This window comes from Dipodomys merriami, unplaced genomic scaffold, assembly GCF_024711535.1.
Source record: "Dipodomys merriami isolate MVZ:Mamm:240054 unplaced genomic scaffold, mDipMer1.0.p SCAF_201, whole genome shotgun sequence".
Lineage (NCBI taxonomy): Eukaryota > Metazoa > Chordata > Mammalia > Rodentia > Heteromyidae > Dipodomys > Dipodomys merriami.
The window spans coordinates 1855503-1881550 of NW_027203394.1; the positions used below are offsets into that span (position 1 = coordinate 1855503).

A 26048-nucleotide genomic window follows, 5' to 3' on the forward strand; every position below is an offset into this window, starting at 1 on the left:
ATTGAGCTTCACGCCTTGAATTCATTCATATCTTACTTGAAAAATGAGGCATATGCAAATAAGACTGGAGATGCGTCTCAATGGCAAAGCATTAGCCACATTATGAACTCAGAAGTTTTGAGGACCATGGTTGTATTTTAAGTTTTTATTTTCACAGAATTCCACACATAATTTGTATGAATACAAACTTGGAGGACTAGGGAATAGTAATAATGCATTCTTACCATTTAAAGACATTCCAAGAAAGCCTTCTTTCCTTTCAGTGCATTTGTTGTTTTGCCCGAGATCAGAAGTGCACTTTTCTATTAGTGATGCATAAGAGTCCTTTCTTCACTCCTTCCGTTTCTCCTAACTTCCTTTCCACCATGTTTTAAGAAATAATTAAACGTGTTTCTAAGCAGTATGTTTGAACTGATTACAAGAAAGGAACTTACTGATGTGCATTTGGGGAGTCTTTTTATGCTTTTCACTGTGGAATCTGAAACTAGAATTACTACTTTGAAAACTGAACGGTGGTCTGTTCCTTGCCACTTTCCCTCTGTAAGAGGAACCAAATATACCTTGAGTACCACCTCATGTAGACATTGTGCCCTGATCTCTCCTAGCACTTCTCGAATCTGTGGCTCCTCATTAATCCACTTAGGTTTCGGAAAGTAAAATCCCCTGAACACCACAGCCCAAGGCTCATCCAGACCCATTTGGTTGTTATTTTAGGGGGCGAGGCTTGATCATCCTAAGATTTAAGGGCTTTAGTTGATTCTGTAGCCATAGCTAATAACATTTGTATCATCTTAAACGCCTTCATGCTTATTATTCTTGTACCATACATCATTAGCCTTTTGTCCTTTTTCATACAAATATCTTTCATATGACTGTTGTTATTTACAGTGAAAGTGTGTTTCCATTGAAGCCATCAGAGTAAACTGTTGTTGCCCCTCTTCTACTCTTCATCAGGTGCAGGAAACAGGCACCATTGTCATTTCAAATGCGTACGTGGACCTTGTGCCAGCCTCAGCTGCTTCTGCTGAGACACCCTCTGTGGTAGGTTCAAAACTGCTCCAAGCTTTTCCTTATTTGTGAATTTGAGCTGACAGCATTTTAGGAATGAATGCTTAAGCCACATTTTTTCCTGTCAAGATGTATGAAAAAATTCACAATTCTTCATGTGGACACTGATTCAAAAACAATTGAGGGAAAAGGAATATTTTGACAGCATGAAGTTTTTTGTTTTTTTGGGTCCGGTCGTGGGGCCTGAACTCTGGGCCTGGGCGCTGTCCCTCAGCTCTTCAGCTCAAGGCTAGCGCTCTACCACTTGAGCCACAGCGCCACTTGCGGCTTTTTTCTTTTTGCTTATGTGGTGCTAAGGAATCGAACCCAGGGCCTCAGGCATGCAAGGCAAGCGCTCTACCACTGAGCCACCTTCCCAGCCCCGACAGCATGAGGTTTTAACAGACTTATTACATGATCCTGGGATCTCTGAAGAGAAAACAAATTCTCCAGTGTTTGAGTGACTAAATCAGTTTTTTACATTGAACAATATTTTGGATAAAAATAGGCGAAAAGGCCAAATAATCTTTTGCTTGAGTTAAAGATAGATATATAAAGATCTATCTATCTATGTGCAGGTATGAAAACAGCGTATTTGTTGAAACATCTGCATTCTCTATTAACGTTTGTTAAGGCTCTTGATAAATAGATATTCTGTCTATAAAATGACTTGTCATTGTTGAGATTTTCACACTGGTGATCTTTGCTGTTATAAACCATGTTACCACATACTCACAAATTAAAATCTCTTAAAAATTATCTGAGATTGAAGACATACAACATTTTACTGCTATAGAGAAATTCAGGCTACATCTGACTTAGTCCTGTTTTGTAGACCTTAGGATGTGAGTACCTTCCTTGTTTAGTATCTTTTTGAGGTTAATTTGGGACACAGGTAACCCCATTCCAAGTTTTGCTGAAAGGAGAACCCTCTTATTAAGAAGGCGCTGGTGGCTCACACCTGTAATCCTAGCTACTCAGGAGGCTGAGATCTGAGGATCATGGGTCAAAGAGCCGGGACACGAAAGCTACCATACTCTTACCTCCAGTTAACCAGCAAAAAGCTCTGAGTAGAGCTGTGGCTCAAGTGGTAAGCTCTAGCTTTGAGGAAACAAACCCAAAGCAAACCTCCGGCTAGCACCCAAGCCCTGAGCAGCTCCTTCCTGCTCTCAGCCGGCCGGTCAGATGCCTCCCCCAGCGCTCTCACAAGGCTGCACCCGAGTGTGTCCCTCTCACCGTGCAAGAGGACAGGACATCCGCGGCCCAGCCCAGTCTCAGCACTTGACGGGCAGAGGACAGTCTGCATGTTTTGCAGAGACCTTCCCTCCACTTAGTAAGTGCTTTGGTCCAGTAAATTACACCACAGATCCATCCGTCTGAAGGACCTGGTTTTCTCTGTTTGGAGGTGCAAGCCTGGTAGGGTGAGGGGCTCTCTGTGCTAAGCAGACTGAATTCAGGCCAGTAAGGGTTGAGTCTACTCCAAACTCTCTGTTCTTTCTGTGGCTAAGTCCCCCAAGAGAAAAGGTGAGAAGGACTAATGATTTGTGAAAGCAAATGAATATCCCATCCACCTAGTGCACAGGACTTGATAATGGCTTAATAACATGGCCATGTCCCGCCAGACCAACTCTACCCAGGAGATAAACCCTAGCTTTGGTCATGGTGGCCTAGGAATCTGGGTTTCAGAGCACACATAAAAGCCTTAACTTAGACTTTCATGTTTTAGAATTATCATGGCCTTCATGTTTAAACCTCTATTTTTGAGTTGTCTAGTAAAGGAGAGATGCAGCTTTCTTTTTGGGTTTTTTGTAACTATAAATGCAGTGATCTGTGGCTTTAAATTTTGGTTTCTGTAACAGTGTTTGTTATCCCAGCCAATTACAGCAATTGAGGAGGCTAAGATCTGAGGATCACCGTTCAAAGCCAGCCCGGGCAGAAAAGTCAGTGAGACTCTTACCTCCAACTAACCACTAGAAAACTGGAAGTGGTGCTGTGGCTCAACCGGTAGAGTGCTCACCTTGAGCTGAAGAATGCAGGGATAGTGCCCAAGCCCAGAGTTCAAGACCCATGACCTACAAAAAACAAAAACAAACAGTGGAGCATGTAATTGCTCTTTATGTACAAGACATGCCTCCTATGAAACTTTTGTCACCCAAATTGCCTGAAACTCAGTGGTTAAAAAGTCTAGGATTCTAAAAAATACCCCCCCCCCCCTTTAATGGCATATGCTCACAATCATCTTCGCCCTCAGATTGTCAGAGTATTAAAGTTCACACTTTGTCTTCTTGGCAGAATGGCCAGCTCCAGAGCGCTCTTGTTTTTGAGGAGATAGGCCGGCGCCTGAAGGAGGTTGGGCGTGAGGTGGTGAAGAAAGTCCACGCTGTGTTTGAGTGGCACATCACTCAAGGTGGAAACACTGTGGCCAAGTGGAGTAAGTGGGCCCTGACTCTAATGCTGTAATAAAACTGTGGGCGGAGAGTTAAAGACTCTGCCTTTGACCTTCTTAGGTAAGCTTCTCCTCAGGGTTTGGAGCCTCCAAACCCTTGTAGTTTTTCCTAAATAGAGAGGGAAACAATGAAAACTGTGTTTTAAAGATTTCATTGTAATGTTCATGCAGTTGGCACTCCACATGCATGGTCTCACACTTGTGGTTTTAGTCAGCCACAGATGGGAAATGCAGCTGGGTCTGTGGCTCCATGTTTTTCTTGTCTCTGTCTCTAAACAACTCAGTGTTTATTTACATTGTACTGGGCGTTACAAGCTGTCCAGAGGTTTCTGCGTGGGTTCCATGCAAATGCAGTGCCATTTTGCAAAAGGAACCCGAGCGTTCTGAGTCCCCAAGTGGACAGGTCCTGGAATGGACCTGTCCATTAGAAACAGTCAGCTGCTTTAACTCTAGTCAAATGAAATACTTGTGAGTCATTTGAGAATTCTGTGTCCCAAAACAATACTCTGAATTGTCTCAACTATTATCACTATGAAATTGTAATTTATTTCATTGACATCCGTATGCTGTAGTCAAAGCTACTTGATCTGTCCAGGAAGTTATCTGTCCTGGCACTGTGTTGGCAAGGTGGCTAGGCATCTAATTGTAGACTGACTTCCTGAGGAAACACAGCAGTCCTATTCTCTTCCAAAGGCTACCATTGTGTGAAGAAAGGAGTATAATTAGAGGATACAGGAAAATAATATTTTCATTTAATTTTTCACTGAAATCTTTTAATTTCTCTCTCTTTTTTAACCTGGAAGTCCCAGGAACAGAGTTCTTTCCCTGTTAGTCAAGCAGTTTTCAGCAGTCTTTCTCATAAATGGGAAAAGCAATGTGTAATAGCTTGATGGTATTAAACTCAGGGCCTTGTGTTCTGAACTCAGCTTGCCTGAGCCATTCTTCCCCAACCTCCTCATCCATCCCACATGCCTCCCTATGTTCCTCGCCACTCCTCCCCAATTCCTTCCTGTTCCCCATTGTACCCCACTCCTCTCCAGACAGCTCCCCATCCTCGCTAACCACTCTACCCTTCCCCATTGCTGTGCCTCCCAGACTCCACCCCATTCTTCTGCAGTTCCCCGTTTCTAGTCTCCTCTCTCATCCTTCTTGCTCATTCCTCTCCACCCCTTCCCATCTGCACTGGCCCCAACTCTTCTGATTCTCCACCCCTCAGTCTCCTCTCTCATCCTTCTTGCTCATTCCTCTCCACCCCTTCCCATCTGCACTGGCCCCAACTCTTCTGATTCTCCACCCCCTCTTTGCTCCTGACCGGCCTCCCCAGCCCTCTCCCTCCCCATCTGCACTGGCCCCAACTCTTCTGATTCTCCACCCCCTCTTTGCTCCTGACCGGCCTCCCCAGCCCTCTCCCTCCCCATCTGCACTGGCCCCAACTCTTCCGATTCTCCACCCCCTCTTTGCTCCTGACCAGCCTCCCCAGCCCTTCCTCGGTCCTCATTCTTCACCGTTTCCCCCATTCGTTCCTGTTCTTATTTCATTCCTCTCTGATTCTCAGGCATTCTCCCCATTCCCTCCCCCTACTTCCTCCCCAATTCTTTTCCATTCTTTCATTAGGTTGTGATGATGGACTCCGTTTGTTCATCCTTCCTCTTGTCCATTCGTCACATTTCTCCCCGTCCTTCCCAGTCCGTCCTCTGTTTTCTCCTGTTCCTTGCCTTTGTCTTATCTGACCCACCTCCCCGTCCTCCCTTTGTCCCTCTCCCTCTTCTGTTCCTCCATGTTCTTCCCAGTCTCCCGCAGTCGCTATTCCTTCCCTACTTTAATCCTCGAACTTCTCAGTTTCCCCCATTCTTTCCTATTCCTTTTCTTGCCACATTCCTCCCGCACTTTTCCAGCTTCTCCTTGATTCCTTCCCATCCTTTCCTGCCTCCCATCCTCCCTCCTCCCTAGCCTCTCCCTCCTTCCCCATTCCTCCTCATTGCTAAGCATTCTTCTCCATCTGTCCTTTCTCTCATCTCTTTCCATTCTTGCTAATTCATCACGATGCTCCCCATCTGTCCCATTTTTTCCTTTTGTCCCCTATTCTGCCACCCACTCACCTGTAGGGACAATACTTGTCTGGCAGGATGTATGTGCAGAGAGAAGCTTTTTTTTTTTTTTTTTTTGGCCACTCCTGGGGCCAGAACTCTGGGCCTGGATGCTGTCCCTCAGCTCTTCAGCTCAAGGCTAGCACTGAGCCACTTTCCTAGCCCCCAGAGAGCCAACCTTCCTAGCCCCCAGAGAGAAGTCTTTGACCGGAAAGCATGGGTATGGTTTCCTTAGCCAGACCACCCTTGATTCTGACTGAAGGGAGAGGCTGTGGCTGTGTCTTGAGGGTTAGCCCTTTGACACTGTTCCAGGGGAGGAGGGGAGCAGCGTGGCTTCTGCCTTGCTGAGCTACTGCAGAGCCCTTCGTCCTTCCTGTGGGCCAAAAGGGAGCCACCGAGAGGAAGCCAAGAGAGGGCTTCCAAGTTTCTTTTGGGAAAGAAGCCCCACTTTCACGTATATTTGTAGCTTATTTCTAACTCTAGGAAGTATAGCTTTAGAACAGACTAATACAAGCCATCTTGATCCCTGGGTGGGTGACTGGGTCAGGATGAATAGCTGTTATAATAGCAAGAACGCAGCTCTTGTGCCATCTGCATTTTTACTACTCGGGTGGAACTGAATGCCTGGGCATATTCAGATTCGGTTTTCCAATACCCTATGTCCACAGGTATTGCTTTTACTCATTTGAGTAAAGGCTCACTTTTGTAGGGATTCTTAGCTAAGTAAGTTTAAAGTCTGTTTGCTTGTCACTTATGCAGTGTGGTTATCACTATATCTCCCCTGGGGCTTCTGTGACGGTTTATTTGTTCTTTCCCAGCTCCTCTAGATCTATGGATATCTTATTTGCTAAAAGCATTGCAGAAAGTTTAGTTTAGATGAAGTAGGATTGCTTTTACCCTCTATTAAGATAAATGTCAGCAAACACTCCTATATCTGGGTACAATATATGGTAATGATATATACCATTGAGATACAACAGTTAACTATTTTACAGTATTATTTCTAAAACCAGTCAGAAGTTGTTCTGTGCAACAGTAAAAATCTAAAGGAAATGAAAAAACAAAGCAATAAGGAGAATGAAAACAGGCTTTCTGCAGACTGCAGAATAATTTACTTCTGAAAATTAAACATTTACTTTGAGCTGAAACTCGTAAAGCCCCAAAGCTCTGAAAATGAAGTTTTTTCTTTCCAGTGTTAGCAAAACCTGAGCTGAACTTGTGTGAGATTCATCTTTATTTAACTGACCTATAGTGTGATTGGAGTAATCATGAATGGCTTTGCTCATAGAGAGCTCTAGCACTTGAGCCGTGCCTCCAGACTGGCTTCAAGTCTAGTCACACAGTCTGTCATCTCATGACTAGACAAATAATGTGCTGTGCATTTTGTTGGAATGTAAGTGGACCTTAAAGCTTTTACGTGCTGTGTGACGTGCTATAGGACTGGACCTGGGTTTTCATCCATGGGCAGCTCACACTTTATTTAAAATTTGTCAGTACATGAAGCAGGTGTTCTACCCCTCACCTCCAGCCAAACTCAGACTTTCTAAAGTGTGGCTTCAGCTAACGCTTCATAAATTTTATATGGTTTTGGAGCAGTTAGTCCTTCTGCTAACAAAGCTTTGTTAAAGAAACATTTACAGCTTAAAAAGTTTTCACAGTATTCATAGTGTTAAATGCAAAACATACAGCTGGAGCATGGTCAGTCTTTATTGCCTTGCTACTCATATGCAGGGTGTTTGATGGATTCAGGTGTTTGAACATGAAACTTCTGAATTCCGCTTTCCTGCTGTGCTGACTGGGGTCTTTAAATTCAGAGGCCTTAATTACACATTCCAGGAACTTTACTTCCTTATTCTCTCTGAGCTAATACTCATAGCATCTTATACCAACTTCTTCATTTAGGAAACATTGCTGATTTCACTGCTTTGAAGAACTTGTAAGATTTTCTAAATGACAGATGATGTGTAAAATCGTGTAGAACAAGCTCCTGATTAGACTTGCAGGTTATAAAAACCACTTCGTCTGGTTACAGTGGTTTTTTTTCCTGCCTCTCCAGCTATTGACCTGAAAAGCGATGCTGGAAAAGTGTATCCAGGCCCTGCAGAAGTCGCTGCCGATGTCACGATCATCATTTCAGATGAAGACTTCATGGAGGTGGTCCTGGGCAGGCTCGACCCCCAGAAGGTAATGCTCCCCTAACTTCTACTCAGCGTTATTCTTCCTGCTTGATAATGGCAGGTCAAGTTGATCTGACTCCCAGTTGGGGATTTCTAAGATTCCCTCAGACTCTGAAGAGACAGAGTTGGCACTTACACCTGGCTGACAGATTATAGATTACTTATTTTCAGTTGACATCCATTCTTGGATGGAGTTCCTCTTCACCATACACTAGTAACAACAAAGGCTTCTTATAAAGACTTCTTAATGTCATTAGTCCAAAAAACCCTATGAATTAGTGGGTACTACATAAAACAAGACTTTTTTTTTTTTTCTGCCAGTCCTGGGGCTTGAACTCAGGGCCTGGGCACTGTCCTCTAGGATAGCACTCTATCACTTGAACCACAGCTTCACTTCTGGCTTTTTTTGGTAGTTAATTGGAGGTCAGAGTCTTAAAGACTTTCCTTTCTGGGCTGCTTTGGAACTACAGTTCTTAGATCTTAACCTTTCGAGTAGTGACGTGAGCAACCAGTGCCCATGAAGAAACTCATTCTCAATGTAAAGGTCTAGTAATTCTTTGAAACCTTGGGAACAGACGTATCCATTTCCCTTCTACTGCATAGCTCCCTGTGGCTTAAGGCAATGTTAACATCTCAATTTTAAGCCTTTTCTCCCATATCAGACACTTATCCAACATATTGGTGTATACATTTGTCTACAACTTTTTACAAAAAGGGTGGCTTAAACCAGCAGTATCCAGTAGACATATTAAAGAATGTTACGAAGGTGCACTTCAAAAAACATTCAGCCTAGAACCTACAAATACTATAATTACAGTATGTAATCAGTATGAAAATGTTGGTGCTATTGGTGATAGTTACTGCTTCACAATGTCTATGTTATGCTTAGAATGTGTGTGTCTGGCCACTGAGGTCTGCTCTTAATGCTCAGTAGCCATATAGCCACCTGCTGCTCTTTGTCCCTCATCTGCTCCTGCAGCTACCACTCCTCTGATAGAGGTCTGTGCAAGTCAGGCTTCTGTATGATCAAGCCTGTGAACAGATCTCTCTGTCTTTTCTGTGTCTTACGCTCTCCATGCCCATGCCTTCATCCTCGAGCCTGTGTGACATGTGCCCTACTTTTCACTCTCCACCTCTGATGCCCAGTCTCCTTGTTCATTAAACTTAGAACATGAGCTCTAACACCTGACATTTAAAGACTTCTGTGTGTTCTATGTTGGCCTCTCCCCTTAAACTATGTTTGGTTCTTTAAGTGGCACAAAACATGTAAAAATGTAAGAACTGCTTTAATTTTATCTCTTGGGATGAGAAAAAGGTCCATTTCCCATCACCTCTCACCTGTTGTCTTCCACGTACTAACCAGGCCTGGCCCTGCTTAGCTTCCGAGATCGGGTGAGATGGGGCGTGGTCAGGGTGGCATGACCCTAGAATGTCTTCTCCTAATGCTGTCTTTGCTGTCCAGCCTGTCTACCCACGACTTCAGACTAATCAGGCAATGCTGTTCCTGATGAAAACATTCACAGCGTCCTGGGAGGCTGTCCGGTGTGATTTCCCCTTGCTCACCTTTCTGGACTTCTCCCCCACCACTCACCCATCATGCTACTGACACGCCCTTCCTCTTAGTTCTTCCCGTGTATCTCTTCTAGAATTCTTCCCTAGCAACCAGAGGAGTTCCCTCCTGCTGGACGCAAATGGCATCCTGTTTTTTTTCCCCTCATAGAGTTCATAACAGGTTTTAATTATTTGATTACCGTTTTGTACTTCCTAGCTTTATGTTAACTTATGATAAGAGAGGTTGACATCTGTCCTGAGCATAGAATACTGTCCAGTACCCTACAGACACCCGGTTAATACTTAAGTAGATTGAACATGAAAAGCAATCCAGAAGTGCAGTTGAGTAGAAATTGGAACTCTTGCTTGGCAGACCACATAGAAGGGTCCTATAAACATGAGATTAAAGGGAATGATGGTGAGAGGAGAGTAACACTGTTTAACGGCACTGGCTCCTTCACAAAGCACCAAAGCAACGGATGTACGCTTGTCAGTGAGCATAGCTCAGTGCAGGTTCTGGCAGTCCGAGCCACCATTACAGGGTTATAGTTTGTGTAGACAGTAACTTGAACTCTGCATGGCAACCTGGTTTTGGAGAAGGACAGAATACTGCAGCCAGGGTCCACCTTGAGAAGGCACCTGGTATCTGAATTTGAAGTCCTTCAACCAGTCAGTGCAGAAATAAATGAAATGGAGTCGAAGAGAACAAGTTAACAGATCAGCGTAGCAAAAATCTTTGAAAAAATGATCAACAAATGATTAGCTAGCTGTACACAGTACCAACATAAAAAGCTAGAGATGGAAAGGGAGACTTTGCATTTCCAGTGTCTTGAGTGTTATTTTCAAAACCTATGCTAACAAATGAAAAAACTCAGAGGAAGGAAATGGACAAATTTCTGGACACAAGTGATCTATACATTGCACTTGAGGAATCCTCAGGCACAGAGGATTCATACTCCAGAGCAGAAAACCTGCAGCCAGCATACGAGGGAAAAAGCTGAATGTGCTTTCTTGTGTCAGGAATAAGACAAGCACGGCTCACCTATCCCCATTCTACACAGTGAAATCCCCATTAAAATACCAGTGAGTCACAGAAAACCACCCTAAGATGCCTGTGGAGGCAAATGGACTCTGGATAGCCAAAGCAGTCGTGAACAGTCCTGGTTGCAAGTCACAGAGCCAGCAGTAAAGGACTTAGAAGTAAACTCACAGGTCTCCAGCCACCTGATTCCCAACAGGCACGTAACGTGTGTGTTGAAGAAAGGACAGCCTCTTCAGTCATGCTGGAACCTGACCCCATCTCAATCTCTACAAAAGCCAGCTCGAAAATGGGTCCAAGACTCATGTAGGAGAACATACTCAGGAAAGCCGAGGGAGAGCCCTAGCTCGGTGGTGTTAGGGCAGGGATGACTTTCCAGATGGCCTCCAAGAGCCCAGGAAACAAAAGCAGAAGTTGAAAAGCATCTGCAACAGAATGGCTGTGTGCAGCAAAGGAAATAGTTCACAGTGTGAATGGGGGGATTCTGCTGAGCCCATCACGTGACAGAAAAGGTAATCCGCTTACAAAGAGGCAAGCTGTATGAAAAGATGCCCTGAAAGAAGAGATACAGATGGCCGGCAAAATACAGAAGAGCTTGATAAATCAGCAACCAGGAATGCAAGTCAAAATTGAAAGTGAATCTGAATGATTCATGCCCTTTGGAGCCACCGTAGGCAGACAAAACCTTAAGACACTTATCTCCAGTTAACCAGCCAAAAACCTAGCCAAGTGGTAGAGTGTCAGCTCTAGTCCCTGAGTTCAAGCCCCAGTACGGACACAAAAACCAAACTACAGTGAGGTACTATCTCAGCCTGGTTAGAATGACTATTAAAATCAAGCAAGAATAACAGATGCTGTTGGGGAAAAGAAACCCTTCCACACCACTGGTGATGTGTAGTACAATTACTTTGGAAATCAGTATACAGTATACAGGTGGCCTCAAACTAAAAACAGCACTACTATATGACCCTGTTAACACTAAGCCTGGGTGTATCTCCAAAATCAATGGTGTCATCATAGAAAGGAGTTTATGTGTGTTTATTGTGGCACTGTTTACAGAAGCTAAGATACAAAATAAGCCTGGCTGCATGCCAGCAAGAGTAGATAAGGGAAATGTGGTGTGCATAAACTATGGAGTATTCAGCCATAAGGAAGGACTTTGTATCATTTGCAGCAAAATGAATGGAACTAGAGAACTTCAGATGCTGTGTGAATCAAGTCACACAAAGAAAGACTAATGCTAACAATGCCATTATTTACCATAGGGCTACACATGATCCTTTTTATTATTTCCTGGCTTAAGTACAATAAACATTGTTAATCTGCTTTTAAAGTTCTGGACTTGTTATTAGGGATACAGTACAGCTCTTTATCTACCTAGTCCTAAATTCATGTGTCAGAACAGAGTAAAGACAGCACAGGTTGAAACAGAATTCCCAGACATGTCAGTGCAGATAAATGATTCTCTGGTTTTCTAGAACACACACAGGAGTCTTATTTTTTTCAGGCATCTAAAAATGTGACCGCTGTCTATTATGAAGCTGTCATTGCTTACACCCGCCCTGCAGTCCCGTGTTATCAGCTCAGCCGTACACACTCTGAACCAGTGTCTTTAACAAGAAAGGAAGCGTACTGTGCTAACTAACCATTGGTTCTCTTTCCAATCTCCTTCCCAGGCCTTCTTCAGTGGCCGACTGAAGGCCAAAGGGAACATCATGCTGAGCCAGAAACTTCAGATGATCCTCAAAGACTACGCTAAGCTCTGAGAGTCCTGCCCGCCAGACTTAATTACAGTGCTTCGCCTCTTCACCCATATGGTCGTCATGCTGCAGAAGGGGTGAAACTAAATAAAATACAGGGAAAACTGCCTAAGGGTTCAGGGTTCAGGTACCTTTTCAGATTTTCATTTTCTACTAATTTTTCACATATTATTTTTACAAGAAACTGTAATCTAGCACATAATTCTGCTACCAGATCTTATCTTATTATCTTCATAATAAATTCTCATGAGTCCAGTTTCTTTAGAACCTGTAATAGCAATTGTAACTTGAAAGGGAAAATCAATAAAAGCTGCTTTGAGACCTTTACTGACACTGGTTTTAACATGAATGTCTCTGTAGCTACACATTGTTCATACTTGGTTATTTTGCAGAAGTGACTGAATCTAAAACACAGGAGAAATGACAATATTTTCAGATTTTTAGGCACATATAACCTTCCAGAATTAACCATAATGACATGAAAAAACCATATTTTATATGTATACACACATACACAGACACACCAAGATTGATAGTAAGTTACCAAAGAAAATCCCAGGACAGTACGTGGCGTCACTGCTGGATTTTACCTAGACTTTTAATGAAGTAATGACTATTCTATACGATTCAGAACACTTCCAAACTCATTGTACAAGGTGGCCAGCAATGTCATTACTAAGACCTGACAAAGAAGATTGTACAGAAATAAATGGAAAAGTTCTCACAAAATAACTGAAACCTCTCGGTACAGCTGAAGATAATTAAAAGAGCACACAAACGCAATAGGCGAAAAAGAAAAAATAGCTAGCAGATAGAATTCAACAAGTGATTACATGGATGAACTCAACACATGAAGACAGACATACATCATATAAACAGAACGAAGGATAAAATGTTGTATAATATTTGAATAGAGAAAAGCAACTGATGAAATTAAAGACCAGATCAAATCCCAGAACAAATTAGATTTAGGAAGCAATGCAGTAAAGGCTATAGCGGGCAACATTATCATCATGACAGCATCCTACTGGAGAAAATCAGCATTTCCTCTAAGGTCAAAACTATACAAAGGTGTGTATTCATTTTTTTTTTTTTTGGTCGGTCGTGGGGCTTGAACTCTGGGCCTGGGCGCTGTCCCTCAGCTCTTCAGCTCAAGGCAAGCACTCTACCACTTGAGCTACAGCGCCACTTCTGGTTTTCTGGTGGTTTATTGGAGATAGGAGTCTCACAGTCTTTCCTGCCAGGGCTGGCTTTGAACCGCGATCCTCAGATCTCAGCCTCCTGAGTAGCTAGGATTACAGGCGTGAGCCACCAGCGCCCGGCAAAAGGTGTGTATTCTTGACTGCTCTTATTTGATACACTACTGGAAATTTTAGCCAGGGCAGTTAGGCAAGAAAAAGGGAAATGAAATAAGTTGTTTCCCAGTTTGTAGATAGTATCATTCCATACTTAGAAATGTTTTAAAGTAGCAGAACAGGGCTGGGAAGGTGGCTCAGTGGTAGAGCACTTGCCTTGCAATGCATGAGGCCCTGGGTTCGATTGCTCAGCAACACATAAGCAAAAAGAAAAAAGCCGGAAGTGGCGCTGTGGCTCAAGTGGTAGAGTGCTAGCTTTGAGCTGAAGAGAGCTGAGGGACAGCACCTAGGCCCAGAGTTCAGGCCCCACGACCTTTTTATAGTTTCTTTTCATAGTTAACAAGTGTTTCAATGTGTATGCTTAAAGATTTCTGTTTCTGAATGTATTCAAGACAAAGAAGTAGAAGTTTAGGAAGGAGGCTAGAAAAGGAAAGTAATGTCTGTAATTGTCCACCATGGGCATTTCTCTGTGTGAAGGTTTTGTTTTTTTTTTCCCTTGGTGCAGGTCCTGGGGTTGAGCACTGCCTGAGCTTTTTTTCGTACAAGGCTAGTGCTATACCACTTGAACCACAGTTCCACTTTCACCTTTTAGGTGGTTAACTGGAGATAAGAGTATCAGCCTTTCCTGGCTTAGAATCTCAGTCCTCAGATCTCAGCCTCCTGAGAAGCTAGGATTACAGGTGTGAGCCACCAGCACTTGGCTCTGCGTGAGTGACACATTAGTTTCATGACACCAACAATTATTACCTAAATATCCCTATTCTAAAGATAATGATCCAGGTTCAGGGAGGTTAAATAACTTCCTCAAGACCACACTGCTATCAAGTGGCAGGTTTGGAAACAACAGGCCGTCTTTGTACCTAATCAGCCTTTCCCAGAGTTTAGGAGGTCTGGATGCACGGTGCAGGAGTTAACTCCAACTCACCCAAAAAAACTCTAAAGGCATGCTTGTTTGGTAGGCTCTGCATTTAAAACATTAATGTAGCTATACTTTTAGTTAGTTAAATATGCAGAACTTACAATGGCTCCATTAAAATTTTAAGCTTTTATGATAAACACCAGACAATTGACAGCTAATGGTCTTACATTTTTAGGGAAATAAACAGGAAAGGATTGGTTTAAAGATTATTAAAGAGGGCTGGGAAGGTGGCTCAGTGGTAGAGCGCTTGCCTTGCATGCCTGAGGCCCTGGGTTCGATTCCTCAACACCACATAAGCAAAAAGAAAAAAGCCAGAAGTGGCGCTGTGGCTCAAGTGGTAGAGCACTAGCCTTGAGCTGAAGAGCTGAGGGACAGCGCCCAGACCCAGAGTTCAGGCCCCAGGACCGGACCCCCTCCTCCCCCCAAAAAACAAGATTAAAGAAACACTTTCCTATAGTAAAGGTACAATCGGACAAGAAATGTATTTTGGGTTGTGAGGTATTAGTATTATTCAAATTTTGTTATTCCAAACCCATGGTAAGTCATGAGTTTTGACTAATTGAAAATAAACTGACAAATATGAAAAAAGCACCATTAATTGTTGCAACTAAAATACCAAGTCTACAATTTTTTTTAAAAATTATGGTATCCACAGAAACTTAGAAGCTGCAGAAAAGGTTGATCAGACATTAGAGCCTGAACTGGGCGCTGGTGGCTCACACCTGTCATCCTAGCCATTCAGGAGGCTGAGATCTGAGGATCATGGTTCAAAGCCAGCCCATGAGATCACTCTTATCTCAAAATAAATCACCAGAAAACCAGAAGTGGTGCTGTGGCTCAAGGTGGTAGAGTGCTAGCTTTGATCTGAAGAGCTGAGGGACAAGGCCCAGGCCTAGAGTTCAAGCCCCACAACCCACCAAAAAAACAAAGAGAGAGACTTTAGATTCAATAGGGCTGAATGAATCCAGTCTATCTAGCCCAATGAATGCCTCGATTTTGTTCTTCACCAGCTGCCTTTCATAGTTACTAGTAATGCTGGAGGGCTCTGGCTTTCCTGGGGCATGGGAGGAACTGATTTGGGAAAGTAGAACACCATATTGGAAATTCAGGGCAGGGCTGAAATGTTTCTGGAATAATCTATTGACTTTGATTTTTGCTTGTGAGGCAGGAGAAAATTAGCTGGGTGCTGATGGCTCACGTCTATAATCCTAGCAGGGGAGAATAAAGCCCTCCTGCTTTGTAGAGTTGGTTAAAAATTGGTTTACAAGGGAGGAAATGTGAGACCTGGGCTTGCTGCACCAGGCTCTCCCGGTGCTCCCTAAGGATCTATTCTCCTGGTTACTGGCCCTTCTCATGGGTTTGAGTCAGACGAGACAGACTATGGAAATAAATCTTCAGTAACACCTTATATAATTGTTGCAGACAATACACAGAGGATATGAGTGTAGCATCCAGTGATGTAAGCATTTCACTTCATAATATAAGGATTATTAAGACCTGGGTCATTATTGCAGCTTGACAACAGAATTTCTCATGTCTCCTCTTAAATTAGATAAGGAAATTACTTTTTGGCTCCTTTTTCCAGGCAGGCCCAACAATCCACTTTCAGCATAAAACGGCTGTAGAAGATGGACCATTGATTCTCTGAACTTTTCGAGATGAAAAGAGACCAACGTGGTTGAGAGGGAAATGAAGCAGGATAGGTAAGAAGACAGGGAAATTGCATTATTCCAGACTCAGAAGTTAAAACCAGAAAGGAAGATAAGCTGCTCTCCATCACGCTACCTTTCAACGTTAAGTTATAAGATGTGGACCTGGAAGCTGCCTGCTTTGTTTGAAATGTGAAATTCTTAGAACTCTTTATGAATGGATAAAGACGGAAAGAATGAGAGGAGCTATCTAGCAAAACAAAGCCCTGAAGGTTGCATATGTTTTGGGTAGGGCTTCACCACAGGCCCAGACACAAGTCAGCCAGCCGGCCATGGACTGACTCTGAAGACCTGCATCCACGAAAGTCCTGTAATCACGCTGTTTCTCTCAGGTATTCATTATGAATTTCCACAAGACAGGACCAGAGCAAGCAAGCACCCAGCACTCCTTTGCATGGGAGTTTGAGACAGAATGTGGGAGTGCAGTCGGGAGAATCAATTTGACCTAAGTCTGCAACATGAAGCAACAGAATGAGTGCTAACCAAATTGAACTGGAATTTTCTGGAACTGCTCCCAGTGGCCTAGCGTTTCTGCCAGCCTACTTCACAGAGTTATGTAATCCAAATGTACACCCGAGGTCGGGGGAGACCAGTGCCACTAGGTGGCAGGACACCACAGCCAGCTGGGGCACACGGAACCACGCAGCTCGGGACGCCTGGTCCCCAGGCTGAAAGACTGCTCTGGTCAGTTCACTATACCTCACAGTTAGACCGCCCTTCTGCCTACAGTGACTGATTTCTGGCACAATTAAGCAACGTTAGCTATAGCCATAAATGTTACATAAAAGCAACTTCCCCCTCAAGCTCCAGGCTCAGGCTTACACGTAAGTGCTAGCAAGCTTTCAAAGAACAGCTGACTTCCAAGTCACACTAGACACTCCTGGAGCTCACACCCTTCCTCAGCATCTAAGCCTTCCCCCACGCACACGCACACCTGTGCCCTGCAGCACAGGTCACAACAGCCAAACGATGGAATTAGCCTAAGGGCTCACCAGTGCCGCACACGTACAAATAAAGTTTCAACGAAACTCTAGAAAGCCATAAAGGGGAATGAAATCATGACATTTTTAGGAAAATGGCTGGAGCTGCAGGATCATTGTGCCAGGGAAAATAAGCCAGACTTTAAAAGACAAATAGTGCATGAAGAAACTAGATTTTCTTTTTTTTTTTAAGATATGAAAGTAGAGGGCTCACTATTGGGAAGATGAAGGAACCAGCAGGAGAGTAGAGAGAAAGCAGTGGGTGAATATGATCAAAGCGTATGGAAAGTTGCAATGGGATTGCTCCAGAATTGGTATGGGACTTCACGTTTTGAGTTTTTAAGAACGGTTATTATAAAGGTGATGTACAGAGGGTTACAGTTACATCAGTCAGGTAATGAGAACATCTCTTTTTGGACAATGTCACCCCTTCCTTCGCTTTCTCCCAGTTTTTCTCTCCGGGAATTCACTTTTAACCTCGATGGAATTCACAATCGGATCCATCACTTAACTTCCCCCTCGATCACTTGCATAATCCACCCTGACGCGCACGTCTGAATGCTGTCTGGAAGACAGACTTGCAGCAGTCCAGTCACCAACAGTGCCTATGAGAACGGTCCGTGCACCAAGAGCCCAGAGGCGCCAGGCCCGGAGCAGAGCACCATTCTGCCGTCACGTCTGTTTCTGCCAGCGACCGGTCGGGTCGTCGCCACCACCTGGGAAGCCGGTGCTCGCGTGTGCCTGGTGACTGCACTGCTCCCATGCTGTTCTTTCCCTGAATTGGCCCTCACAGCCTGAAACAACACTGTGTCAGCGGACACCCAATTTGCTATTAACTGGGGGATCACAGTGTACAGAATCTGGGTCAGCGATCACAAAGCTGGAACAGGAATTCAGAGGGCTCCACACTGCCGGGGATGACTTTTTCTCGCCCTGGAGAGTGAGAGGTGGTGGAGGGCCTCCCTGCAGCGCAGGCCCTGGCCACAAAGGTGATCAGCTCTGATCACCTGGAGAAGAGTTTGCCATCTTGATGGCCTCCCAGCCTCCTGCAGCCCTCAGTACCCGTGGGCTCTGCCTCTGCTTCTGACTCAAGGCCACAGTGTTGCTCGGAAGCTCCCACGCTAGCGCGCAGTGTGGCAGCTCTGAAGGGCCAGCTTGGCAGAGGTTCCCAGGAGGTTGACGGCATCTGGCAGATTGGCACTGTCATCCGAGGCCCCTCCTCCTCCTGTCCTCTCCTCTTCATACACATCAAACCGCTGCCAGCCTAAGGCTTTTCTTGCCCAATCCTTCTCTGTCCCTTATTCTCAATTTGCTTATCCTTCCCCTCAAGTAAGTCTCTTCTACTCCTGACTCTGACGTCTCTATCTGCTGTCAACTGTCTTCATGTTGAAGAGGCATATTTTGGCCAGGCACCAGTTGCACACACCTGTAATCCTACTCAGGAGGCTGAGATCTGAGTTTTGCAGTTTGAGGCCAGATTTTTATCTCCAAATAACCACCAAAAAGCCGTAAGTGGAGCTGTGGCTCAAGTGGTAGAGTGCCAGTCTAGAGCAGAAAAAAACTGAGACAGTACTCAGGCTCTGAGTTCAAGTCTCAGAATGGGAAATGGGCACAGGAGGGAGAGAGGGAGACAAGAAGAGAGAGGGAGGAGGAGTGATTTGTAGTAACCTTAGTGTTTGTAAGTATTTATTTTTGCCAGAACCAGGGCTTGAATTCAAGGCTTAGACACTGTCTTTTAGCTTTTTTGCTCAGGGCCGGTGTTCTACCACTTGAGTCACAGCTTCACTCTCAGGGTTTTTTTGTTTGTTTTTTGGTGGTTAATAGGAAGTAAGAGTCTCACAGCTTTTCCTGCCCGGGCTGGCTTCAAACGCCGATCCTCATGTCTCAGCATCCTGAGTAGGTAGGATTACAGGAATGAGCCTGTGGCACCCAACTTTGTTTTTTTACATTAAGTGCAGGTAATCTTAAATTGGCTTTTGTCAAAGTCAAGCTGGTATGCCAGGAGCAGATGATCTGGAAACCTCTGGACATGAAGACCACAGTTCACTGTGCAGCTCCCCTTCTGTCCTGGACCTTCTGTATAGCACTGGATTCCCCGCAGTCTCCACACTCCTCTGGCCCTCCTTCTGGACTGAAGTCCCACCCAAAGCTTCGCTTTTATCACAAGTTCTCCTCCCCCACGAAGTCTTTTTTGGTCTTTTCCAATTGTTATTTTTCGGTCTCTAGACCCACAGCACTGGGAGCTGGTCTTAGGGCATTTATGTTCTGCTTTTGTGATGGTATCTGTGATAGACCCACAGCACTGGGAGCTGGTCTTAGGGCATTTATGTTCTGCTTTTGTGATGGTATCTGTGATAGACCCACAGCACTGGGAGCTGGTCTTAGGGCATTTATGTTCTGCTTTTGTGATGGTATCTATGATCTTATCAAGACTTCTGTAAGAACCTCCCCCCATGCTGGTGTCTCATGTTTATACCATGAAGTTGAACTGTGGTGGGGAATACATGTTTCAAACCCTTCCTCTTACTTTAGGGACTCTCAGACACCACCCCAGGACAGGGCCCTGTGCGTGGTTCTCAGTAGGGTAACATTTTTTTTTTTTTTGTCGGTCATGGGTCTTGAACTCTGGGCCTGGGCGCTGTCCCTCAGCGCTTCAGCTCAAGGCTAGTGCTCTACCACTTGAGCCACAGTACCACTTCAGGTTTTCTGGTAGTTAATTGGAGATAAGAGTCTCACGGACTTTCCTGCCCTGGCTGGCTTTGAACCTCGATCCTCAGATCTCAGCCTCCTGAGTAGCTAGGATGACAGGCGTGAGCCTGTAATCTGGCACCCAGCTAGGGTAACATTTTGCCCCAAAGGCAAAACTTAAAGGAGTTCATTACTTTATATCTTCAAAGAGTCAAAACTAATAAGCAAAATATTTCCTATATTTTTATGTCTATACTATTTCTATGCATTGTTTTGGGGTGTGTATGGATTTGCAGTTGTATGGATTAAGCAAACAAACAAAAACTAAGGATACTATGACACAAAGCCAGTTATGGGTCCATTACCTTTTGACATTGAACAACTAATTACCTTAAGTACAAAACTAATTGACAGAATTCTGAGTAATAGTGGCATTTGTCTAGATAGAGAAAGTTTATGAGGTACTTGGATCTGTAGCATTTGTTCAATCAGAGTCAACACATCAACCCTCTAGTAGAAATTTCTTTGGAACTATTAAACAACAAATACTAGTACAGCTTGGTTTGGGGAATTCCTAAAATGAATAAGGCAAGGTCTGAACTCTTTCAGTGTGGTGAGTGGAGACACAAATATAAACAAGTACATGTACTAAATGTTGTGACTGCTTTATGCGCCACATAGAACCGTCACAGAGGAGGGACCATGGAGTGATGTCTCAGTTAATTCTCCTCAGAGTTACTGTTGTCCAGGCTGACAGCAGAGGACAAGACTCAGAGGGCTGAAGCTGAAGGCCAGAGGGCCTGACATGATGGTTATGTTTATTCAGAATGAGTAACAGGAGAAACAACTCGACGGAAGCTGCTACACCCAAAGGCAGGATTTTGAGCTAGGAATGATGGCTTGTTGGGTTTCTCAGTGGCATAGGGTGTTAAGGGAAGTTGATCACTGTAAGTCACTTTCCCCAAGGCAATATGGAAGCTCACAGTTTGGAGGCTGGGCTTCTCTGAACATGAAGGTGTAAAGGAAATGGGGTGTGAAAAGGACGGCCCCTTCTGCCATCACGACCCACAGACTCCTGCTGAACTTCTTTCTCGTACCCTCTCTGAAGGACAGCGGTCAGGCCTGTGGTGCGTGCGGGCCCCCTTGCCTAGGTTGGCGGCATACTGTTTTCAAAGTGTCCTAAGAAGACACCCAGAGACACTGATGAGAGCAATGCTGACGCGAGGCAGTGCTGGCACATGCCTTCTCTGTTCTTTCTCTGAGGAGGATCTCAGGCTTGAGTGTTAGGATGCACTGTCCCACACAGAGTTCTAGTATGAAAACTCCAAGTGCCCACAGAGTTGACGAGATTTCACCTGATGGAATGAGAAGTCTGAGTGGTGTGGTACATTTGGGGAATCACTGTATCTTAATAGTAAGTTAGGGAAGCATATGCCTGAACTCACCTGCAAACAAATTTCTATTGCAATGGACTAGGCAGTCTCTTACTTTTTGTTGTTGTTGTTGTTGGTTGTGGAGTTTGAACTCTGGGCCTGGGCGCTGTCCCTCAGCTCTTCAGCTCAAGGCAAGCACTCTACCACTTGAGCGACAGTGCCATTTCCCATTTTCTGGTGGTTTATTGGAGATAAGAGTTTCAAGGACTTTCCTGCCCAGGCTGGCTTTGAACTGCAATAGCAGATCTCAGCCTACTGAGTAGCTAGTATTACAGGTGTGAGCTACTGTGGCACCTGGCTTCAGTTTCTTACTTTTTTTTTTTTTTTTTGCCAGTCATGGTGCCTGAACTATGGGCCTGGGCGCTGTCCCTCAGCTCTTAGTTCAAGGCTAGTGTCCTACCACTTGAGCCACAGCACCACTTCCAGCTTTTTCTGCTTATGTGGTGCTGAGGAATCGAACCCAGGGCCTCATGCATGCAAGGCAAGCACTCTACCACTGAGCCACCTTCCCAGCCCCAGTTTCTTACTTTTAAGATCTCTCATAAGCTTAAAAAAAAACAAAAGCTGCAATGCTTGGTAAGAAATGTACGCATTATCCTGCCCATGTAATTGTAACTCCTCTGTACAGTATGTTCACAAATAAAATAAAATTAAATTAAAAAAAACCACAAAACCCCCACATCTTTCAAACCAACTCTTTTGAGAGGAAACACAGGAGATTTCATTTGCAAGACTATTTTTTCCTCATGAAGAAATGTGGCCCAGATAGGTTGAGACTAGGCTTTAGCAGGTAAACCTGAGTATTTTTGTTATTCTCTAAATCAATGCAGTTTAGTTCTGTATATTATATTGCTTGTTTGCAGAGAAATTCTCTTATGGACACAGACTGTGCCTCTAACCTTGACCTTCTATGTGTGTGAATAGCTGCTAGGGAAACTGAATGAACAAGTGGATGATCTTGTCCCAATCTATTACACTTGTAAGAAAAGCAACAAGGGGCTGGGAAGGTGGCTCAGTGGTAGAGCGCTTGCCTTGCATGCCTGAGGCCCTGGGTTCGATTCCTCAGCACCACATAAGCAAAAAGAAAAAAGCCGGAAGTGGCGCTGTGACTCAAGTGGTAGAGCGCTAGCCTTGAGCTGAAGAGCTGAGGGACAGCGCCCAGGGCCAGAGTTCAGACACCACGACTGGACCCTCCCCCCCCCCCCCAAAAAAAAAAGAGAAGCAACAAAAGTCCTGTGGCTTGGTAGTTCACTTGTTTAAATTGCTTTAATATGTGATGAGCAGCACATAAATTCCCTATTAAAAATCGTATTTCTGCATCTGAACAGAGTTAGTTTGGTGGACACATCCCACAAAGGATCCTCACTATAACACTACATGTAAACTGTAGAGAAGTTAAATTGTAGAGAAGTTGTGGAAAAGCAAAGAAAGAGGTGCTATTGCTGATGTACGCAGCTCTCCTCAGGCTGTGTGAGCCCGGAGCTTTAAAGGAGTCGTATAAATGATAATAACCTGTATTTTCAGCTTTTGATCCTCTGACCATAGCAAACCTCCGTGTCCTCCAGGCTCATGACAGTGAACTCCCCGGGTTCTGTTGGCCACCTGTGGTCTACAATGTGTATTTTCCTCCCTGCTTCAGGCCCCTGCTGTCAGGCTGCTGCCTCTGTCCTTGGTCAGAGCCGCCCCGGCTGCCAAGCCTGCTTGGCCCCAGGGTGATTTCTCCTGCCTTTGGAGATAAGCATGCATCTCAAAGTAAGGCAGGGATTGTAGTATAGTTTGTCTTTATTTTTGCAGTGTAGGCTTTTCTCTTTTTAGTCCTGAACCCCTGAGCGCAGATGAGGCAGGGACAAAGCCAGGGAAAAGATGGAGTGCTGTGTTGAGACAATACCCTCATCTAGTCCTCATCTAGCCGCCCTTGAGCCCACCAGGCAGCGGCCCAGAAGCCTGCCACGGAATGGAGCATACCAAAACTAGTAATAGTTTGTGCTCAAACCAGTACTAATTTCCCCTTATTTTCTGTTCTCTCCCTGTCTCTGTCTCTGTCTCCATCTCTCCCTCTCCCCCGCCACCCTTGGCTTTTGCTTTTTTGGTTAATTGAATTTCTTTTATTTTTAGCTCATGAAGTTTTATAAAAACCTGCTTTGGAAGGCACAACTTCACAGGCCAGATCGAGCTCACTGACAGGAAGGAAGAGAACGAAGGGAGCCCAGAGGCCCAGCCACCCATTCCTCGGATGTCTGCTCAGAAGAGGGACATTCTGTGCTCTCTGTTCAGAGTGACATCAAATCAGCTGCAAAGGGCTTCGCATTTCCTCAGGCTAAGAAGTAAGAAATCTGGATCTCAGTTATGTTGCATATACACAGCAAAACAAATCTAAACTGAGACGTAAAAGCAATGTTTAAAATTAGCCAAGGGAGACAAAGCTTGCAGATTTGCATTTGTGGGCGGCCAAGAGCACTGCTTCTGTTTTCAGAGTGAGGCGAATGCTCCCAGCTCTGAGTTGGGGCATCTAGAAAGGCTTACTGGGAGACATCATCTCCCATTATGCTCCAGTGTCTCCTCCAACTGCTCCGACCCCACAAGCCCCATGAAGAATCTGAAGCCACTGACCTTGTCAGCTATTTTGGGGAAGGCAATTCCCCTCCATGTGACACCGGGGGTGGGGTGAGATGGGAGGGGAGCTGATCAGCTGTCACACGACAGGAGATTTTTCTTTCCATGATTATGGTCTCTCTCCTGCCAGGAAGTATGGATTTTCTTTTTCTATTAACTATGTCAGGGCATCTCCCTTCTCTACCTCTCTTGACAGTTCATTTATGAGCAAGCTTGATCTCCACCACCCTCCTTTAAGGTCTGTGTCTGTGACTGTCAACCTAGTGTCTTCAGATCCTGGTGGAGAGTCTGTAGTCATGAGGGGAGATGTTACCCCTCTCTCGCTGCACAGTGCCACTTAATTCCTATGGTGCTGACACTACGTGGGTGACACACACTTTCCAACCACTTCCTTTGGGACGGTGCTGTCCTAATCAGTTTACGTACGCTCGCTCATGTCAAGACAGACTCATCATAAGCTCGACAGAGCTGCCGCTGTTCGGACCTTCATCTTGGAGATGGCCATTGGAGCCATAAAGAAATAAAAGCAAAGTGCCTAAGGTTCTAGAACTGAGCTCATGACTCACGAACAGCTACCCTCCCTTTGTAGATGAGGACATGAAGTCCCGGAAGATCGCAGAAAACCTCTATGATGACAGAGAAGTAAGGAGCCCAATAGCTGGGAAGCAAACTCAGACCTACCTCAGTGGGCACACCTTTCTACATATCCTTCCCAGAGACATTTTTGCTTTGTCCTAAATTACAGAGCATGGCACTTTTAATGAAAGAAAACCTTGCCAAATGAAAAGCAGACTAATGAGATATTTGGGATGCTTTGCAGTAAATAAATCTCTTTCAGAATTCTCATCTTCTCCCACTCAAGTTGCTAAAGCCATAACAGGACCAATTACCTCAGCCTGTTTGAAACAGGGTGGGAGTGGACCTTCTTAATTTTACTGTTCAGGGCAGGCACTGGAGACCAACAAATTTTTCCTTTAGCTTGCTGAGGCACAGGTTGGAAATTGGATATATTAGATGCTGGTTTAGCTGCATCTTGGAACATTATTAAGCTTAAAAGGAAACAGGGCTCAAAACTGGGTCAACATAAAAAATGTAGGAAATATCAATAACAACCTGTTTTCCAAATAGATTAGACCTAGAGCCTAGACTCAACATGACTGCCTAGGACTTCGTGACGTTAATTTTTTTTTTTCTTCTTCTAAGAAAAGTAATCTTAGAATCTTACTTGGAATTTTCAAGCAGCTCTTGTGAAAATAAGAAGCCAGAACAGAAGTGTGATTATTTCTAGCTGATGTACAAGTGAATTTGAAGCCAGATGCTCCCATTTGTATTCAAGAAAAATGTGGGTGTCTACTTATGCTAACTGTTAGAAAAATGAGGGACACGAAGACAAGCAAGTCTCAGCCCTTTTCTCTAAGAGTTGGTAGTTAATTAAGAGAAATGAAATATAAGCTGTAATAATCTGTGCTGTGAGGGGAATTCTTTTCTGTTAATTATTCTGCTTGCTCATAGGCAGAGTACCAAGCACATTACAGAAGGACGTGGCAAGGTACACGTGTGTGTGTGTGTGTGTGTGTGTGTGTGTGTGTGTGTGTGTGTGTGTGAACTCAGGCGCCCTGGAGCAACAGCTGTTTACTAATGTGGCTAGGATTCCAACCACATGGTCTGAGTTATAGACCTGTGTGAGCTCCTCTGTATTTTACTGTTTAAACTATGCAGGGTGTTGATTCACAACTCATTTGATATTCCTTCATGAAAGTTAAAAGTTTTATTCAGTTACCTCACTAAGTTGCATAACATTCTGAAATGACCATTTTTAATCTGGAAATAGTTGGATGCATCTTGAGAGAATTAAAGCAACATTTAAAATCAGGCAATGTCACCCATTTCATGTTCCTTTTCTATCCTCCAGTGGGCTCTGTGTATAGGCTAGAAGAGGTCATTCTGGATGCCATTTGACTACATTACTTAAATAGATGAGTTGAGTTTTAACCTGGATACTTTGAAATGACTGTATCAGCTCAGCAGGCATTATTGGTGTGATTTAAGTTGAAATATCTATAATGGAAGAAAACCCATGTCCTAGTTTGCCTTAGTCAGATCACAGAATGCTCAGTTCTAGAGAAATACATTGAAACTAATATAAGCAAGTAGAACCCATTTGGGAAAAGTTGGGTAGGAAAAGAAAGTGAAATGTGTATATTTGCAGGATAGTGTGGTATAGCTGATAAAAAGACAAAAGAT

General features: G+C 44.3%; 1 protein-coding gene across 1 annotated transcript in view; it reads left to right on the top strand.

Annotated features, from left to right (window-relative positions):
* Positions 1-12434, top strand: part of Hsd17b4 (hydroxysteroid 17-beta dehydrogenase 4) — a 56746-nt gene extending 44312 nt beyond the window's left edge. Inside the window, exons 21-24 of the mRNA XM_070031539.1 lie at positions 955-1041; positions 3340-3478; positions 7637-7764; positions 12024-12434. Of these exons, the coding sequence (XP_069887640.1) occupies positions 955-1041; positions 3340-3478; positions 7637-7764; positions 12024-12113 (444 nt within the window). The 3' untranslated portion in view covers positions 12114-12434. The remainder of the gene's footprint in view (positions 1-954; positions 1042-3339; positions 3479-7636; positions 7765-12023) is intronic.
* The last annotated feature ends 13614 nt before the right edge of the window (positions 12435-26048 follow it).